At 43.1% G+C, this 18970-nt stretch overlaps 1 protein-coding gene across 2 annotated transcripts; it reads left to right on the top strand.

Moving 5' to 3' along the window:
• The first annotated feature begins 6785 nt into the window (after positions 1-6785).
• Positions 6786-15439, top strand: TP53INP1 (tumor protein p53 inducible nuclear protein 1). Of its 2 annotated transcripts, none has more exons than XM_050892526.1 (3): positions 6786-7066; positions 7572-7923; positions 12025-15439. In XM_050892526.1, exons 1-3 carry the CDS (start codon positions 6955-6957, stop codon positions 12272-12274), a joined length of 714 nt encoding a protein of 237 aa, XP_050748483.1. In that variant the 5' UTR covers positions 6786-6954; the 3' UTR covers positions 12275-15439. The 2 variants fall into 2 exon arrangements, with proteins under 2 accessions (XP_050748483.1, XP_050748484.1); XM_050892527.1 differs by having other exon boundaries at positions 7575-7923.
• The last annotated feature ends 3531 nt before the right edge of the window (positions 15440-18970 follow it).

The following is an 18970-nucleotide window of genomic DNA, read 5'->3' on the forward strand; positions in this document are numbered from 1 at the left end:
AGCGAGTTTTATTTTTTTAGTCTGTGCAAGCTCTATTTGGCATCGTTCTCCCTCCTGCTACTCAATGTTTCTAACACAGAGATAGATCTGCATTCTCACCTACCATTTAAACAGGCACGTCTGCGGAGTAGGGCCTCTCCAAGAGGCACAACACATGGCAGTGCTTTGTTATAAGCTCAATGCGCTCATTGTAACTTGCAGGTCTTGTGGTAGGAAGGTCAGTGTTTCTGTACTCCATGGCTAGACATATATTGTGCCTGCTAAATACTGCTGTAGTATTTTATCGCAGTGGGAACCCGGGCAATAGGTCATGCCTTGCATTAATGTGTAGGATCTTGAAAAATCAATACAGTTCAAATAACAGGGGACTGCTGCCCAGTCGTTTACTATTCCTATGACACACAGAGCACACCCTGGACGCACAGGGAAATTTTTGCAGGCACAGCAATGGCTGTGCCATTAAGCTGCCACTGAGCACGCAGAAAGTACAACAGACTCTCTGCTAACTCCTACCAATAATTCAGAATCATGCAACGGCATGTATTATTGGAAACATGAACGGTTCCCTTGCTCCAGAGATCTCTTCAGAATTTTTTTCTGTAATACAAATATAGAAGTCAAATTCCTCAAGGGAAGGCCAGTCTCTGAGTCTACTTCTGTGTCCAGCAAGCCCCAGACCAAAGTGACTGTATTTCTTTTGCTGTCTGAGGGCCTGATCTAACAACCATTAGGATCAATAGAAAGGCTAATTGATTTGAAAGACTTTGGATAGAGCATCTAAGGCCACAACCCGCACCATTGCAATCACCAGAAAATTTGTCATTGACCTCAGTGAGTGCAGGATGAAATACCCGGGCTCTTGGTCAGCAGGTATTTAAGTCCACACACGTAATTTATTTCATTTGAAACCATTCATATGTCTAAGTACTTGTCAGATCTGGAACAAAAGCACGCTGGTTGCCAGGCTGAGAAGAGGGGTAGCTTTCAGATCTGCCCCTCTCCTGCCTACAGTGATGTGATTTGCAGGAAAGAATAAGCAAGTCCATTGTTTCCACCATTTTGTGATGATAGGGAATTAAGAAATAAGATAAGTGAAATGAAGAGGAAAGAAATTGAGAGCAACACTACAGAAAGAGGAGAGCTTCTATCCCTTTAATTAGTTCTCAGGGGGCTTTAAAAAATATAAACACTGGCCTTTTAACTTCATTAGGAATCTGTGTCTCAAATACAACCCAAGCCTTCCTAGGGCTTGCCTATACTGGAAAAATACATTATGTTAATTGATTAACACGTAATGCTTAATGTAACAGTCAATATAAACAAAGACTACTATGTTTAACATTTTTTGTTGTTGTTGACCCAAGGTAACCCAGCTGCCAAACATGACAGTTCTTGTCTACACTAAGTGCTTTGTATCGCCTTAATTAATATGTTCTAACACAATGTAATTTTGCAATACAGATAAATCCTTTGGGGCATTAATTCTGTAAATTTAATTTTCTGTCTCGCCTATCTTGAATTCGCAGACACGCGCTGCTTCTGCCATATCCCCTCCCCCCTTCGGTCTTGGAGCCACTATCATTGAAAATCAAAGAGACTTTGTAGGCTTTTTCACAAGTTGCTTCAACTTATAAACTGAAAGTTCAATCAAACATACAATCAGTTTACGCCCCTTGGTAGTGCCGATGTTATAAAAATAAAGTTGATCTCATAATCCAGGAAGGGTTAGTTCAGCCTAGAAAAGTATCATCAAATACCAGACATTTGAAATTTTTGCAAAAATATTGCAGATCGTACAGCTAGGCAGTTTGTCAGTCAAATTACACAGCCCATTCCCAGCCACAGGAAGACATTTTGCAGCGTTTTTCCAAAATTTACTTTCTCCATTTTGTTTTACATAGAAAAGCTTTGTACTTATAAGAAGAAGAAAAAAAAAAAGAGAGAGTGTACAAAAAAGATATTATTAAACACTGAGGTTAAAAGATCAAGAAGTTTATCTGGACTCCAGCAACTGTAACACACTCATGTTGCACACCCTGTATTTTAGTAGAAAATGTTATTATTGCTTGCTACAAATCAAGTTACTCAACACTACTGAAACCATGAAAAATCCCGAATTGTTAAGATGTGTTGCATGTAAAACACTGTTTGGCTACACATCACCCAGCATCTTCCAACATCTTCCAAAGGACACAGATATTTGCCCGGCCGGCATTCACTGCAGTCTGAAGCGACTATTAACATTCTGACATATTCAGAGTTATATTAAGTGACTGAAGGTGTGCAGCACAGCTACGCCAGGTCTCCTGGACTGTAACTTCACCGCCTGGAAATTCCTTTCCTTTTAGCTGCTCATCTCTCAGAAGAGCACTGCATTTGTGTTCGTCGCCTCTTCTGTTTTTTTCCTTAAAGAAAAACAGGGAGTGGATGGGGTAAATGACATAACGCACAAGTTTTCTAGGGCTTCAGATGTGTGACTTGGAAACTTTACAGCGCAGCTAGGGTGCTTCAGCCTAATAATTGTTATTAGCCTCTACTCTGCTCCTGTGAGATCCCACCTGGACTCCTGCATCCAGCTCTGGGGTCCCCAGTGCAAGAAGGACATGGACCTGTTGGAGCGGGTCCAGAGGAGGGCCACAAAAATGATCAGAGGGATGGAACATCTCTCCTATGAGGAAAGGTTGGGGAGTTGGTGTTGTTCAGCCTGGAGAAGAGAAGGCTCCGGGGACACCTTATTGTGGCCTTTCAATACTGAAAGGGGGCTTATAAGAAAGACAGAGAGAGACTTTTTGCCAAGTGACAGTAGCAACAGGGCAAGGGGCAATAGTTTTTAACCAAAAGAGGGTAGATTTAGATTGGATATAAGGAAGAAGTTTTTTACGATGAGGGTGGTGAGCCCCTGGACCAGGTTGCCCAGATCAGCTGTGGATGCCCCATCCCTGGAAGTGTTCAAGGCCAGGTTGGACGGGGCTTTGAGCAACCTGGTCTAGTGCAAGACGTCCCTGCCCATGGCAGAAGGATTGGACTAGATGCTCTTTGAAGACCCCTCTTGACCCAAACCACTCTATAAGTCAAGCTTGTGCATATTTAATTCCTAAATAAACACGCATGTTTAATAAATAATTAATTTGCATATTTAATTACATTATTAATTAAGGTTTTGTATACTTGATTACCTCTGTTCCTAACCACCTGCTTTCCAAGTTAACCATATAACTACCACCTTAACGGAGTTTCACACCCACCCACCTCCCCACCCACGCTGCGTTCAGCACTTTATTTCCCCAAACTTAGCAAATTTATCCGCAGCCACCGGCTCCGGTAAGGCGGGGGGGGGGCGGGGCGGGGCGGGCGCGGGGGCGGGGCGGGGCCATCCGGCCCCGCCCCGCCCCCGCGCCCGCCCCGCCCCGCCGCTCCCCCTGCAGCGTCCCTGCCCGCTCGTCACGTGCGTTAGCGACAGCCGCCGCCGGCGCCCATTGGCGGAGGGGCGGGGAGGGGCGGGGCCGGGGCGGCCGGGCCGTCAGCTGCGCGCCGCGGTTATAGCAACAAAGGGCTCCGCGGGTGCGCGGCGGCGGCGCGGTCGCGGGTCCGGGAGCAGCGCGGTTCAGGTGAGGGTTGCTTTGCCGGGCTGGGGTGAAAGCACGCTGCCGGTGTCCCGGCTCGTGTCGGCGGCGGGGTGTAATGGTGTCCTGTGGTCTGAAGCGCCCGGGCGAGGCGGTGAAAAGCAGCAGTAGCGGGGTTCCCGTCTCCCCGTGCGTCCGTCCCGGCTTCTCTCTCCTCGGAAAACGCCGAGGCCGGGAGGGTTTTTGCCGTTTTCTCGGCTGTCGGGCAGCCGGTAGTCACGTCGTCCGTCCGTCCGTCCCCCCCCGCCGCCGCCCAGCGGCGGGGCTGGGCTCCGGAGCGCAGCCGGGAAGGTGCGCAGCTGCTGCGGGCTCTGCCGGGTCACCCGCCGGCTCCGCTGAAAGCGGCTTTTTGGAGCCTCCTGGTGGTAATTAAAAGGTTGCGAGCTGAGGGCACGGGAACATCAGCAGCCAAGCTCTAAGAGAGAACTGCAGAAGTGATTTGGGAGGGTTTTTTTTTTGCCTAGCATGCACCCCATCTTCTCTGCTAGGATAGAAAGAAGAAAAAAGGGGGTTCTCATGCAACAATACAATATTGTTGGCATGCATTGGATGTGTTATCTGTAACAGCCTCTTAATCACTGCTGTAGCTGAGTCAGTTGTTCCTAGTCTTGTCTTTTCTTGCAGCTGATAGTTCCTGTCTAAGAACTAGAGTACCTCTCTTTCAGTCTCTGTCTCATTTGCCTCCCCTAACGATGGCCCTTGATAACAGCGTTACTTCTTGGTCCCCATCTGACTTGCACAATAGCCTGCAAGTGTAGTATTTTTAAAGGCACTTGTCCAAAAGGATGTCAAAACTTCAACTGGTTTCTAAATGATTCAGATGTTTTTTTGGATCCTCCTTGGTGTGGGAGAAGGGGAAAATGGATCAAACTGCTTTTGATCTACAGAAAGACATTTATGGGTCGGAAGCTGTAGTTTGTTCAGCTTACATTCTCAGAAACATTGATCTCTTGCTTGCTTGTTAGAGATTAATTATTTGATGTTGCTGTCGATGCCTGTGGAGCCTTAATATAGGAGTGTGAGCTCTCATCTTGCTCCACCCTATGCACAGAACAAAAAGACAGCCTCTGCCTGAAGGTGCTTCCAGTCTTGATCTAGGAAAGAGGCAATGCATGCATGTGGGAATACAGGGAGAGCCAGTGCTGATCAGCAATTACCCTATGGCTTGCTAGTTGGCCTAAAGAAAAACTGAACTCTTTTGTTCCTAGGCCCTGTGCTAGAAGAGGGCTAGGGATGGATCTGGAAGATAACTGGAAAGCTACAGACTTCAAGCTTTCACTTAGAGTCCATTTCCTTATCTGTGGCAAGCTCTGTTGATAATTGAAGTGCTCAAACTTTGTCAAGAAGATGCTTAGGAACACTGTGGGCATTTGGCGTTTCTTTAGGTAACCCATCCAGGGCTCAGTGACCTTAATGGTTAAACGTGTTTCCTGCTAGTAACCACTGAAAATTGAACTTTACTGCAGTTAAAAGCCACTTCTGCCATTTCTGCTTGCTGTGAATGTAGAAGGGCATAAATGTTTGCCTTTTTCTTCACATAAGTGACTACTGTTGTCATTTTTTCCTTCCCTCTGTTAAGCAATCCTTTCCATTTTTTAATTTTATCATTTTTCTTTAGACTTCTGATCATTCTTGTAGCTCTCTAAAGAAAGCCCAGATGTTTCATTTTCATGTGTGGTCCTAAAAAAACAGCCTTTTATCACTAGTGCATCTGAGCCAGTTGTTCCTAGTCTTGTATTTTCCTGCAGCTGATAGTTCCTGTCGAAGAACTAGAGCGCATAACTTCTTGAGTTACACTGTACCTTTTCATATTGCTTATGAAGACTACTTTAAATTCTAATCCTATCCTTTTGTGCTGTTGAATAAGGAGGTAACTGCATAAATGTCTATAGGAGCAGTACTGTATGGAGCAGGTGCTTGTCCTTGCATTGAACAAGTAGGTGATGGAGTGTGGTGTCCTGGGGTAAGATGACATAAGAGGCCAAAATGACCCTTTATTGTGGCCTGAGAGTTATAGGATGAAGCAGGGTATACTGGCCTTAAATAATATTCTTTATGGGTTGTATCTTCTTTTAATGGCTGGGTTTGTCTGGTGTATTGTGTCTTACTCCCTTTCTCTTTTTGAATGCAGGCACTCATACCCTCTTACATGCATATCATCTTCCCTGTTTACTTATGAAACAGGTATTTAATCTGTAATAATTCTGACATGCTGTGATAATTCAAGTGTTACAATGGTGAAATTAACTTGTGATTAAATTGACTATTTTTCACATATAGTCTTTACTTTTTCAGCTGCTTCAATGGCATCTATTTATTGGCTCATACATAAATATTCAAAGGCTGTAAGCATGCTCATCTGAGGTGGTTGAACATTCAGCTTCTTGGCACTAATGGGATTTTTCATTTTAACTGCCAAATGTAGAGTTCAGGCTTATGGTGACTAGTTACATGTAGATTTAGGGAAGTGTATTGAAAAATAAACATTGGTTTTAATTAAGTATACGAGTTACTTTTCCTTGTTACGTAGACTTACCATGCATGACTAGTTGGGCACTTGCTGTGAAAATGATCCCACCAGTAACTATGTAGTGCACTTTGAACCTGAAGGTGGGACGTGCCTTCCTACTGTGCTAACTTGTAGGCAGTCACCCTGAACTGTGTGTGATGGGAGAGAGAAGAAACACTGCCTTGGGCATCCCTGGGAGCCCTCACAGGAGTCTCTGGGAGAGGTGTGAGGCTGTGTCAGCAGAGATGTGTTTTCTGGAGCAGAAAACATGCACTTACCCTTCACATCTCTCTCTGACCAGGAGGAAGACAGGCAGGGAGCTGGGGCAGCACCTCGGTGAGTGTAGGCACAAGACTCCTGTGCAAGAGTCTTCTCCTCCCATAGGAGGAGGTGGGAACCAACAGCTGAACAGACCTTTGCACCGGGAGGAGGATCGAGAGGAAAGTGCTCAGCTCCAAGGAGAGACCTAGGCTTTTTCTCTATGTATTTAGCTGGGAGGGAATGGTAAACGCCAGTGAAGCTGCCTCTCCTCTTAGGGAAAAATGTTCACTGGTACCTCAGACTGCACTAACAAGAGGGTTTTTAATTTTTTCCCTAGGGATGTTACCTGTTGCTTTGTTGGTAAGACCCTTGTCATCATTTTTTTGCAGGTTTTGCATAAACTGTTTACCAGTCATGCCTCTGCATGTCCCATACCTAAGCTGATAAAGCATCTATGCACTTTAATCTCCAGTCTATGCCACTCTGCTAGTACAGTGTGAGCTGTGCCTTGAACCTTCGATATAAAGACCTACCAGCCAAAGTCTTGTTCCTGCCTTAGTAATGTTCCAGAGGTTAAATAACATGCTCATGGGAGAGATTGATAGCTTGTCCAGCCAAGAGCCAGAGTTCAGTGAGAAAGAAGACGACGAGTGGATTCTGGTTGACTTTATAGGTAAGACGTCTGTCAAACATAAGCTCTGCCTTTGTCCTGCTCTGGCTCTTACTTGTCTTACTTCCATGTGAAGAAACCAGTAGCTTGGGAGGAACTTTACCTAAGCAAAACCAGTGTGGATTAGAGTGTAGGGTGTCTTCCAAACAAATGTACCAAAACATGTTATGTAAACTGATGAGAAAAATGACGTCAGGTTTATAAGCCTGACACAAGCTTCAGCAGAACTGCTTGTACAGATAAAATATATTTGACTTATTACGCAATTGTATTGCTTTACTGATAACAGTGGTTTTACGTGTCTAGCATGGCTTATCAGGGAACTTCCTTTTCTCCTCCCCTTGCTTTTAAAAAAATAAAAATTTGTGTAGATGCTAATAGGTGTTTATTTCTGTTTCTTTGTCTCTTTTATATTCCGTTTCTGGCTACATGCAACCTTGTTGTTTTTGACCTTCTGGAATCACGAACATCCATGGGTTCCTTTCCACTGACTAATGGCCACCTGCAGCAGACACTTGCACTAATTGCTCCACAGAGGAAGCGGACATCGCTGAAGCATCGGCTGCAGACAGCTCGCCCGTCTTCTCTTGTTTACCGTCTCCCTTGGAACACTTGCCAGAGGCCAGCGAGTCTTGCTTCATCCAGTTTGAGTCGTGTCCCATGGAGGAGAGCTGGTTTATTACCCCTCCTCCATGTTTTACTGCAGGTGGATTAACCACTATCAAAGTGGAAACCAGTCCGATGGAGAACCTCCTAATAGAGCATCCCAGCATGTCTGTGTATGCTGTCCACAATACCTGTCACAGCCTTAACGAGACGGGATGTGGAGATGAGGAGTTTCACAGCCCAGGTAGTCCCAGGTACGTCTGACTTCTCTTGTCAAGGAGCTCTGTTGCTGAAAATATCTGGTTTCTACTTGATCAGCGTAGACACTTAATACTGAATTTTCCAGCTTATTTCAGAGCAAGTGAATAAGCATGAATACTACACAAGGTGGGTAGGGTGGTCAGGGCTGCCTGCCTGCTTAGAAAAATGTTATACAAGATGACTGTGTCAGGAAACAGTTGGGTATGCTATTTTGACACTGCAATAAATATTTATGGAGCCTAATTATTCCCATGCAGAATATACTCTGGTCCTGTTGAAACTGGCGGCAGTTAACTGTATAGCTGGTAACACAAATTTGAAAGCACTTTGCCCCCTTCATAGCTATGTGTGTTTTTTCATAACTGTGAGTCAGTACCCTTTCAGTTACCTCGTGAGATGAAAAATATTACTTTAATTATCCTGACAGGGAAGTCTGTTTTGGTATTTTTTTTGTTCCTCAACCTAGTGATAGGTTAGGACAGGACAGGATTAAATTTTTCCACAGGTGGCTTGTGGAACAAAAGCAAACTGAAATATTCCACAAAACTTACTCCCCTTGAGGTAAAAATTTGTGCTGCAAACTTCTACTTTTAGTAAGGTAAGAAGTTCTGCTTTTTGGTTTTGGGTCCTAAGGATCTGGCCATGTGGTATTATTGCACAGGCGTGTTTGCCATGGACTGCTTCTTTGGTGTTAACTGTCCAGTATATACAGCTGTACAAGTATAGTATACATAGATGTATACAAATAGAGTATTTCTTTGCCATTATGACTCCACGCTTGCCCATGTGTTCATTGATTTGGAAATAATTCGGTGTCTTGTGAATCCTGGTTAATAACAAAGACTGACTTTTCATCCCATCTGGTGCTTACCCTTAGAAGCAAAAAAAAAATTAAAAAATCATAGTATACTAAGCTTTGTTATACAGGAAAAATGAGTGTAGTGGTAGATGCCCATTGACTTTTCTGATCAGCTCCTTGCCGTATTTAAAGTTCTTGGTTCAAAGAAACAGGTGACTTTGAGATGACATGCTGCTGTATAATCTTGAAGTATTGTGCTGATACCATTAATCTTAGAGTGGAGGATTTGTATAATTATTTGGGGAGAGCAGTTTGTGATGTTAAGCATCAAGGGTCTAGCTTAACTTAAATCTGGGGGAAGCTATGAGCACACAGCACCTTTAAAATGAGGGTATGAAGGAATCTGCAAGAGAACTGTAGGCTGCGAGGCGTGCCCTAGTGAAAGACAGTAGACCAGTTTATCTAAAATACCAGTTTGCAGTGGATAGTAACACACAAAGTTGGATACTGACTTCTCAGTCACTTGAACTGGGGATACTGGTATAAATTCTTCTGGAGAAGAATCCTGTCTTATATTATGCAGTACAGTTAAGCTGCCTTTAATGTGTGGGGAAGCTAAAGGTGTGATGATCTTCAACTGGTGTGTGATGAAGTTTCTGCACACTGAATTCTGTGCTGTTGCTTCGTCAGAGGATCTAGACTTTTGTATATGTTATTTTGGGTGGCAGAACTGGGAGGAGACTTAAGTCTAAAGCTGAGGTAGACTACAGAAACTGGGAATATCAATTACACTGATAATGCACTAAGTTTCAAAAGCTGTTTTGAAGTCTCTAGTGGTTTAATGGCTGGCCATTTAACATTGTAGGGCCAAGAAAAGCTGCTTAAGGCACACTGGCACAGTAAGTACTGCTGTTTTGGGACAATGCTTTTTGTTTGATCAGGCTGCTAGCAACACTGCTTCCTCTAGAGCCTTGTCTGCCAAAACAATACTGGTTTTAGGACTAACCTTTGTGCCAAATGATGATACTTAATCAAGCCTAACTAAATCTGCTTTAACAAGCCAAAAAGCTAAGTGCAGAAAAATTACTTAAATATTAATTGGGGTGGGGTCTGAAGTCTTTAATGTTTCTTGTGAGGTCTGGCTCTATAGCACAACTAGCAGGACACTTATGCTTTCTAGCAAAATAGATGCCGGGGGCGCAGCAGCAAATGTATGTAGCAGCAGTCTGGCTTTAGACACAGCCCCTGTAAAACTACATTTTGACAATATTGATGGAGGCGCATCAGCCCTGTTCTCGGTTCCTGGGGCTCACTAGTGCCAGGCTGCCAAAGGCAACCACCAAGATACCAAAATGCTACATTTCGGAAGAGTACGTGGCCTTTTAGCTAATTGAAACCACCTCTGCTATCCCAGTTTCACTTTAAGATGACAAGTAGAAGAGTGTTGGTTTGCAAACCAGTGCTGGAAGGGTATTTAAGAGGGGAAAAAGCTTAAATATCTTCAACCAGCAGTTTTAAACCAGTTTTTCTCCTTTTGCCAAGGAAGTCTATTTGCTCCTTTTAAATTCCTTTCAGAGCAAAAGAATGTTGTATAAACTTCCTCCTCTTTGTCAGGTTAGTCATATTTTTCCATAACAAACCACAACACTTTGTATTAGCAGTTGATGCCCTTTGTTAGCTAACGACAGGCAGCAAGGGCATGCTTAGGAAATGCGGGTTCTAATAAGTGTAGTGTGGCTTCCTAGCTCCTTACGGCTTTCCCCAGAAAGGCTTCATTTGGAGTTCTACCTCCAACACTAGAGAACGTGTTAAGGGATCGCCCCGTATAGAAAACAGTAGACCCATATTTGCAGGCACCTTCATGTAAATTAAACTGGTGTAATCTGCGTAGAAAGTATTTACAAGGCACTGAATTGATTTGTGCTGTGTTACTCACTTATTTCTTGCTTCATATTTCAAATACTAGGTTTAGGACAATATCCAGTGAATGAACAGGGGAAAACCAGCATGTCACACATGGCTATTCTGGAGTCTGTAGGCTTCAGTCAGTCATATCAAGCTACCCAAGGAGCCAAAAACAAGTGGTTTTGGATATTTAAAAGAAAAAAGTAGAAGGGAGGGGGTAGTCCCTTGCTGACAGGGAGTATTTTGCTCCAGTGTGGAGTTGGGGGAGGCAGAAGAGCTCACTTCTGTGCCAGGCACTTGCAGCCCCCCAAGAGCAAGGATACAAGGGCATACCATGGGCACGGCAGACCAGACTTACGTCTACGGAGACATCATACAATAAATGCAAGTTAAGCTCTTCCAGAAGAGGCTTTATTATAGAGTCATGCTAGTGCTGAAAAACAGACTTCCCAAGAGACCTCTTCCTCATGCCTGAGCAAGCTTCTGGTCTTGCAGACATCTTTCCTGGGCACCACTGAGTTGACAGCTAGTCTTTGGGTCCTGGGTGGGGAGAGAGAAGGCAAGCAGCTCTGGTGCCACTGGTTTCACACCAGCTGTGGCACTAAGATTTGGGATTTGCTTTGCTTTTAAAACTGCCAGGCTATTCTTAGCTTTATGTTGGAAGTTTCAGGAAACACCAGTGATTGTCCTGTCAAGTAGGGAAGTCCTTTTTCAATATGTCAGTCCCTGCTTGCATAGGCTGCTGGTTTGTTTTTCACTAGTGCATGATGGAGTAAGGGTTTGGCAAAACTGCTGACTCTCTGCTCATGAAATCTAGACGGCTGATTGAGGAACAATCCTTCTAAGTTGTTTTTTTTTTCCCGTGTGCATCACAACTGGTCTATCTTTCCCATTCCTCTGCATGAGCATTGTTTGGATTTACTTGTGTGGCTGGCAATCCAAACACACTGTCATTAGTGTGCTTCTGTTTTCAGACTGAACCACCTATGTTCAAGATGATTTTAAACCAAATTTTGCCTAGTGGATAACTCCAAGTCTTCTAAAGCTGGAGCAATGTGACACATATTGCCTTGTATTTCTGATCTATATTGCATCTTGGGCTTAGGGAGGTGGGGTGGGAAAGGAAGGGTGCAATAGTATAAGACAGCAAAAGTCCAAAGGCTGTTGTGGTGCCCTCACACAAAAAAATGAGTTCGCAGCACTACACATCACTTACCAGTGTGGTTTTCCTAAACTGGCTTGACCTCACCTCAGCCCAAATCTCTGTCCAGTAGAATAAGGGTGCCCTTTTGAAATGCTGGATGTTGATGTCCATGTTCTGCCCTTTATACTTTGCGTGTCTTTCCAATGCACCTCAGTAATGACTGATATCTGCTTGTTACATTCCTAGACTGGAGGCCCGAAATGAAACGGGGCAGCATGTTCACTGCTACGTCACAGCTCTTGCTACTCATTCAACTTTTCTGGAAAAAAACAAGAGCTTTCGTCCTACCCACTGGATAAAAGAACATAATGAAAGGCACTATCTCAACAGAAACGGTCTGCGTCGCCAAAACCTTACCAGGGATTGCCACTCTCGGCAAATCAAGCACAACGGACTGTTTGTTCACCAGCCTTGCCAGCGTCAGTTCAATTACTGATGGCTCTTGTGGTTTTAATCTATGGTCTAATTGTTTTTTAGGTTGCTCTTGTTTTCATGCGTAGGTAAGTGTGGTCAATCTGAAGCTGATCGTCAATCCCTCAAACACAATCGTAACTAGTGTTGCATTCTTTTGAAATGACACATAAATCTCTGAACATCTTGCAGCAAGTCCTAGATGTTGATGTTAAATATCAATGTCTTGGAAGCCTATCAGTACGATAGTTTGTGTGCTGTTTTACGAACTATGATGTATAGATGGGTTCTTAGTTGGTATTTTAAAGAACTTAACTGAGATGGAAATCAGTTACATTTTGCATTAATCAAAGTGGAGTTAGAAAATTTGAGGTTAGCAGTATGCTTTAATGACCAGCACTTGACAGCTTGTGTATCTGTCTGTATTAAGCATATATGATTACTTTCTAACAAGGAAATACTATAGCTGCCGGTGGATATTACATAGCTATGCTGAACTGTTACAAGATGGACATCTAATCTAAATTGCCTAGTACCTACTTGTGTTAGTGGAGTCTGTGTAGGTGTGTTGGGTACTTGATATGGGTATTGGAAGAGGGTTAAACGTCCCCCCCAATATTGTTGCAGTATGATATGGCACTGGTGTTACAGATGTAGTACCTCAGTGGAGTGGAAGGAAAAGTGGACCTATGGATTAAGTGCAGATGCACAACCCAGAGAGCTGAACTGGGTTTTACTTGGTACAGTTCAAGTTCTTACTCCCTTTCTCTAACTCTTTCTCTTTCTGTCTTTGAAAGATGTATTTCCCGTACCCTATTTCATTTAATCTCTAATCTAGTTAAAGGAAAGAGATGGTGGATCAACTGTTCTTTTAATCCCATCAGTAGCTGATGCTCTTTAAAGAAGTCAGGCTGATGGATAGTTATTTCTGAGCTGCTAATTGCTGTTAGATTGTCTCATATTTACAGACTGAGAGTAGCTCAAAAGTAGCTAGAAGGAAGGTTTTATTAGAAGTTCTCCTAACTTTCTCTCTTTCTCACTATGAAAATGAAGTCTGAGTTAATTGTGACTGGAAATGAAGGGCAGTGTGTGGCAGGGAGAAGAGGTTGCTGAAAGTCTTACAGAACTAAACATAGTGATAACAGGGTGTATAAAAAATTAAGATAAATTGGCAGTGGTTGTTCTCCTAGCCCATTGGGGGCAGGACTGGATAGTAATTCCCTGGGCCAACAGGAAAGAAAAGCCATTCAAAACTAACAAGTAGTTTTCTTAAGAACACTGTGCAAGATGTCTTGGAAGTTGGCAGGCACTAAAAGAAAAAAGTAAAGCTCACCTGTTAACAGAGAGTGTGTATTACACAGCAGCCACATGGCATGCCGAACCCTGATAGATCAGTCTGGGAAGTAGATTAAATGGCTGTGGAGGTGAGGAAGTGGAAATCTGCACTGAAAGAGGAGAAATATAAGTAAGTTTATCCCCCTTTCTGTCAGTGCTTAATGTGACTTACTGTTTTTTCCTTGTGTTTAGTGCCTAGGGTATTAAAGTGTTAACGTTACATTCAACCATGTCTTCCAGTAGTCCTTATACAGAAGGTAGTATAAGGAGTCATGTGAGGAGTCTTTGAAATTAGGCAAGATCAATAATGTGAATTATTCCAGACCTATGAAGTATTTTAAATTCAGCCAAATGCTTCAATTTCACTGAAGCAAAACCCCAACAATTTGGATTGACCTTGATGTAGTGGTACTGTTGCACATTCTGCAGCTGGAATTGTTGTGGAACATACTTAGTGTACAGGAAACACATTTATAACCTCTGTTTCACTGCAAATCTGCTGCTTCACTGGGATTAGTTAGGATTGTTGCAAAGGGATGTTGATAAATAGTTAAATGTATTAAATTTTCAAGACACATTGAATTCACATGGACAGTGAAAGAAAACAAAATTGGTCACATCATGAGTTTCCAAAACAGATTTTGTTACTACTCTCTTCAGCAGTATGTGCCCATGTCCATACAACAATTCTTTTGTGGTCCAAATACTCTGGTTTACCTGAAAATAGCTGTAGCTTCACCAATCTCTCATCTGTTCACGAATACTCTTACTTGCCTCAGATTATCTACCTTTATCACTCCAACTTTTTACCCGGCTTAAACTTCCTTTTCCTCACTGCCAACTTTCTAGCTCAGGAAAATTCTTTGCTTTCCTGTATCTTTCTTTATATAAAAGTAACTACTTTCCTTCAGCTTTAATTTTCTTAAAGTGAAATGAAGGAAGATGGAGTCTCCACCTCCCCATGTTGGAAGGAGTACGTAATCCTTTAACTCTTAACAGGGAGATGGAGTTGAGAGTATAGGGCTCCCAGGCATTACAATGAGAGCCTTGGTCTGTTCTTCTCAGTAGGCAAGTAAATGCAACTTTAGACTGCTCCTAGAATTGGGAGATACTGATCTTTTTATACTACATTACTAGATGACTTTCTGGTGATGAAAACCTATATCTTTCAGGATATAAACTATTTTGTTGCACAAAGCTGTGCTTCTCAATTTGTAATATTGGAAACCATTTTATTGTGTGAGATAGTACTGCATCAATGGCTTTTTGTTAATTTGTTTTACGTATTTATGTTGGTCTAGCCCTGTTTTGTGCCTGGAGCTATTGGGCAATTAGATTTGTTTTGGTTTTCTGTTGTAATAGTGAGCTGAGTGGCTTTTTATATGGTTTTTTGAATTGTATTAAAGTGTGCGTGTGTTCTTGTAAAAGTGGAGGCCTTGCACTGTCTCATACTGATTGATATTCATGAATCTTGCTGAAACTGTATTTTCATATGTATTGGTCAATAGACAGATTTGCATTTTAAACTGTGCCTTTTACACAGCAAACTTGAAGATTCAAAAGGGACATTTCAGTTAGGATTAATACTGTACATCAGTCTATGCATATATGGCAGCTTCTCTCCAGAGCCACTTCTCTATTTGTAGCAGTCCTTTTGATATGGAAGAATGTCTGGCTCTTATTTTTAATAGTTTAACACAAGCTGAAAACCGACAAAATACAGCACTTTGCCAAAAAGTAGCATTACTTAACCAGTGTGTATTTACTAAAGCGATCTTCTGTATTTTGTTTTCATAGCGCATTCTGCGCACCGTGGGGAGACATGATCTTAACTCTCAATAAAAAAATGGCATATTAAAAATTGTCAGTCTGTTCTTTTATGTTACAGGTTGGTCAAAATCCAAATGCCTGAGCACCCCATTGAGCTGTGGTAGGTACAAGTATTGAGTATCTCAGAATGCTTGCTCTAGTATAGAAGTTTCTCTGGGAGTCAGTTTGCATTGCTGATCAAGTGACAATGTGTGGTCTAAGTAGTGTTAGACATCTCTGCCAACTGCTGCGTTTCCTGATCAGCATGCAGAAGTGCTGTAGGTGAACAGGACGGAGACAAAAAACACATTACCACTTAAAGCATGTGTGGAGTGGGGGGATGGTTTTTCCTTATCTAGACTGAACCTCTCTTGTTTCAGCTCATACCCATCGCCTATCATCCTGCTGCCATGCACCACTGTGAAAAATCTGTATGGAAGGCTGCTGTTAGCATTCAAGAGGTGAAAGCAGGGACAGGTAACCTGTGAGGGACATAGAGATCCTGTGCAAATGTCCAGGGATGGGTTAGGGAAGCCAAAGCCAAGCCATCTGTAGCTGAACCTGGCAAGGGATGTGGAGGACAACAGGCCTTCCACAGGTATATTGGCTGCAAAAGGAAGATCGGAGAAAATGTGGGCCTGCTGCTAAATGGGACAGGAGTCCTCATGACAAAGGGTGTGGAGAAGGCTGAGGTACTCCATGTCTTCTCTGTCTTGGTCTCTGCTGGTAAGACCAGCCTTTGGGAACTGCAGGCCCCTGAGGCCAGGGGGAAAGGCTAGAGCAAGGAAGATCAACCCTTGGTTGAGAAGGATCAAGTTAAGAAACGCTTAAAGAGGTGGGATATACACAGATCTATGGGACACCTCCATGATTGGTGAAGGAGCTCGCTGATGTCATTGTGAAGCTGTTCTTGATGATCTTAAAGGTTATAGCAACGGACAGGATTCCTGAGGGCTGGAAGAAAGCAAATGTCCTTCCTGTCTTCAAGAAGGACAAGAAGAATAGAGAACTACAGGACAGTCTCACCTTCATCTCTGAGAAGGTGATGGAGCAAATAATCCTGGAAACCATTTCCAAACATGAACTAGAAGGTGATTAGGAGTAGCCAGAATGGATTTATGCAGGGGAAAGCATACCTGACAACCTGATAGCCGTCTACAATTAGATGACTGGCTCAGTAGATGTTGTTTATCTTGACTTTAGCAAGGCTTTTACACTGTCCCCCATAACACCCTCCTAAACTGGTAAATTATGGACCATGTAAGTAGATGGTGAGCAGGTGTGTTGAGACCTGGCTGAATTGTTGTGCTCAAAGGGCTGTAGTCAGTGGCATGAAGCCTTGCTGGAGGCCAGCTGGTGCTGGTGTACCCTATCAATACTGGATCTTACACTGTTAAAAACCTTCATTAATGACCTGGGTCATGGGCAGAGTGCACAATTAGCAAGCTTGCAGAAGATAGGCGGAGTTGTTTATTTACCAGAGGGCTGTGCTGCCATTCAGAAGGACCTTGACAGACTGGAGAAATGGGCTGACAGGAACCTCCTGGAGTTCAATAAGGGAAGATGTGGAGTCTTGTACCTGGAGGAAAAATAACCCCAGGCACCAGGCCAACTGGCTGGAAAGCAGCTTGGCAGAAAAGGCCCTGGGGGTCCTGATGGATGCCAAGTTGACCATGATCCAGCAGTGCACCCTTGTGGCCTCAAAAATTAAAAGCTTCCTGGGCTACATTAGGAAGAGGGTTGCCAGCAGGTGGAGGGAGGTGGTCCTTCCCCTCCACTCTGTGCTGGTGAGGCATGTCTGAATGCTGTGTCCAGTGCTGATGTCCCCAGTACAAGAAAGACATGGACATACTGGAGTGTATCCAGCAAGAGGTCAGGGAGATGGTAATAGGATTGAAGACTGATATAATGGGGAGAGGCTGAGAGTTGGGATTGTTTAGGCTGGAGAAGAAAAGGCTTAGGGAGATCTTGTCAAGGTGTATAAACACCTGACGGGGGCAGTAAAGAAGACGGAGCCAGACTCTTCTCTAGTGGTGCCCAGTGAAAGGACGAAAGGCAATGGGTGCAAGCTGAAAGACAGGAAATTCCATTTAAATGTAAGAAGTAGGCTCACTGGTCTTCTCCGGGTTGTTCTTTTGGCTTTTTCTGAAACTGTGTGTGAATATATATACTTTTTTTTTTCCCCTCCAGTCATCAGGGATCCTTGATCTCTGTGGCTTTTCAAAGATCATGGAGAGTGGCCTTGCAAGGACCTCAGCCAGCTGTCTTAGCACATTGGATGCAGGCTGCTGGGCTCCATGGACTTGTATGGGCTGAGTTGTTGCAAGTAGTCCCTGACTTGATTCTTGCCTACTGAACAAACTGGGTAACAAAACAATCTATTTAACTGAGAGCGATGAAAAGGAATTTGTGCAACAAAGCATTCATCTTCCCAGAGCAAGCACTGAGTAAAACCTTTCCTTTTCAAATGTAGATTTTTGTGACCTGTACATTTATCAAAGCAGCAAGTCTATGCTGAGAGCTGTACAGTATTCTGCAGGAGAAAGTTTGGCCAATTATGACTGTATAATCATATCCATACAGATAACCCAACATAGCTATACTGATAGTGTTCCTCTTGGGGGTGCTTAGTTCAGACTTAATGCAGGTTTTTAAATTTAGGTTGGACACTTTCCAAAACGTCATGAACTAGTGTTTTTTAAAACTTCCCTGTGCCAAAGCAGAAATGTTCATATAAAGGGTCATATCGGTGTAATCATATTGACTTAAGTTCTCACTTTATATAAACAGGAAAACTAGGATGTAAATCCTTGTACATCTCTGACGAAGATAGTGTGCTAATTACTGTTCTCTCTGACACTTAACACTGATGGAGGCACTCTGTTTCCTCACTGAGTTGTTCAGTATCTGCTTTCTTTGTCTCCTTGACTTCTTTTGGTGCATGTTTATAACCACAACATTTTGTCACCTCTGTTATTGAGTGATGCTTGCAAGGAGGGTTCAGGCTTTTTGACACACATAGAAATGACTCATCAAAAGAACAGGCCGGTGCTGCTGTGGCACTGTTGTTCCCATGTGGTCATGATAGATCAGTCTTAGAATAAATGGGACTGAACTGAGACTTAACAGGATGTGTATAAAGTTTTGTTTCTCAGCCAGCCTTTTTATTCATGAAAATACTGTCCTGGAGCTACTGCTGTATAACTCATACTTCAGAAGTTAAAGCCTTTTGACTTGTTCCAAAGTTTTGTGGGCAGATTGATCATTGAACACTCAAATACCTTAATGAGGCAGATGATAACTATATTGGAATTTCATGGACAAGCTAAGGAAAAAGAATAACAGTCAAAAAAGAAAACCCAGATAAGAGTAACAAAACTAGGCAAGTGGCCAGGAGCAGACTTCAGATCGTGACTTGCAGACATGGGCTGTGCCATAAGTATATACTTTCTCCTGAAGTGCAGCCTTCTTGTTGTTGTGTCCAAGCAAGATAACGTAGTCAGGCAATATAATAAGAAACATAATTATGCCCCAAAATCAGCCTATCCGAGTGCTAAAAGAATCGCAGATTCCCTGA

Source organism: Gymnogyps californianus, chromosome 2, assembly GCF_018139145.2.
Source record: "Gymnogyps californianus isolate 813 chromosome 2, ASM1813914v2, whole genome shotgun sequence".
Taxonomy (NCBI): Eukaryota; Metazoa; Chordata; class Aves; order Accipitriformes; family Cathartidae; genus Gymnogyps; species Gymnogyps californianus.

Excerpts from the sequence above, each read along its gene's own strand:
- TP53INP1 (XM_050892526.1), top strand. The coding sequence starts at position 6,955 with ATGTTCCAGAGGTTAAATAACATGCTCATGGGAGAGATTGATAGCTTG. Across the intron at positions 7,067-7,571 it reads GATTCTGGTTGACTTTATAG|CAGACACTTGCACTAATTGC; the intron begins GTAAGACGTCTG and ends GGCCACCTGCAG. Across the intron at positions 7,924-12,024 it reads CACAGCCCAGGTAGTCCCAG|ACTGGAGGCCCGAAATGAAA; the intron begins GTACGTCTGACT and ends TTACATTCCTAG.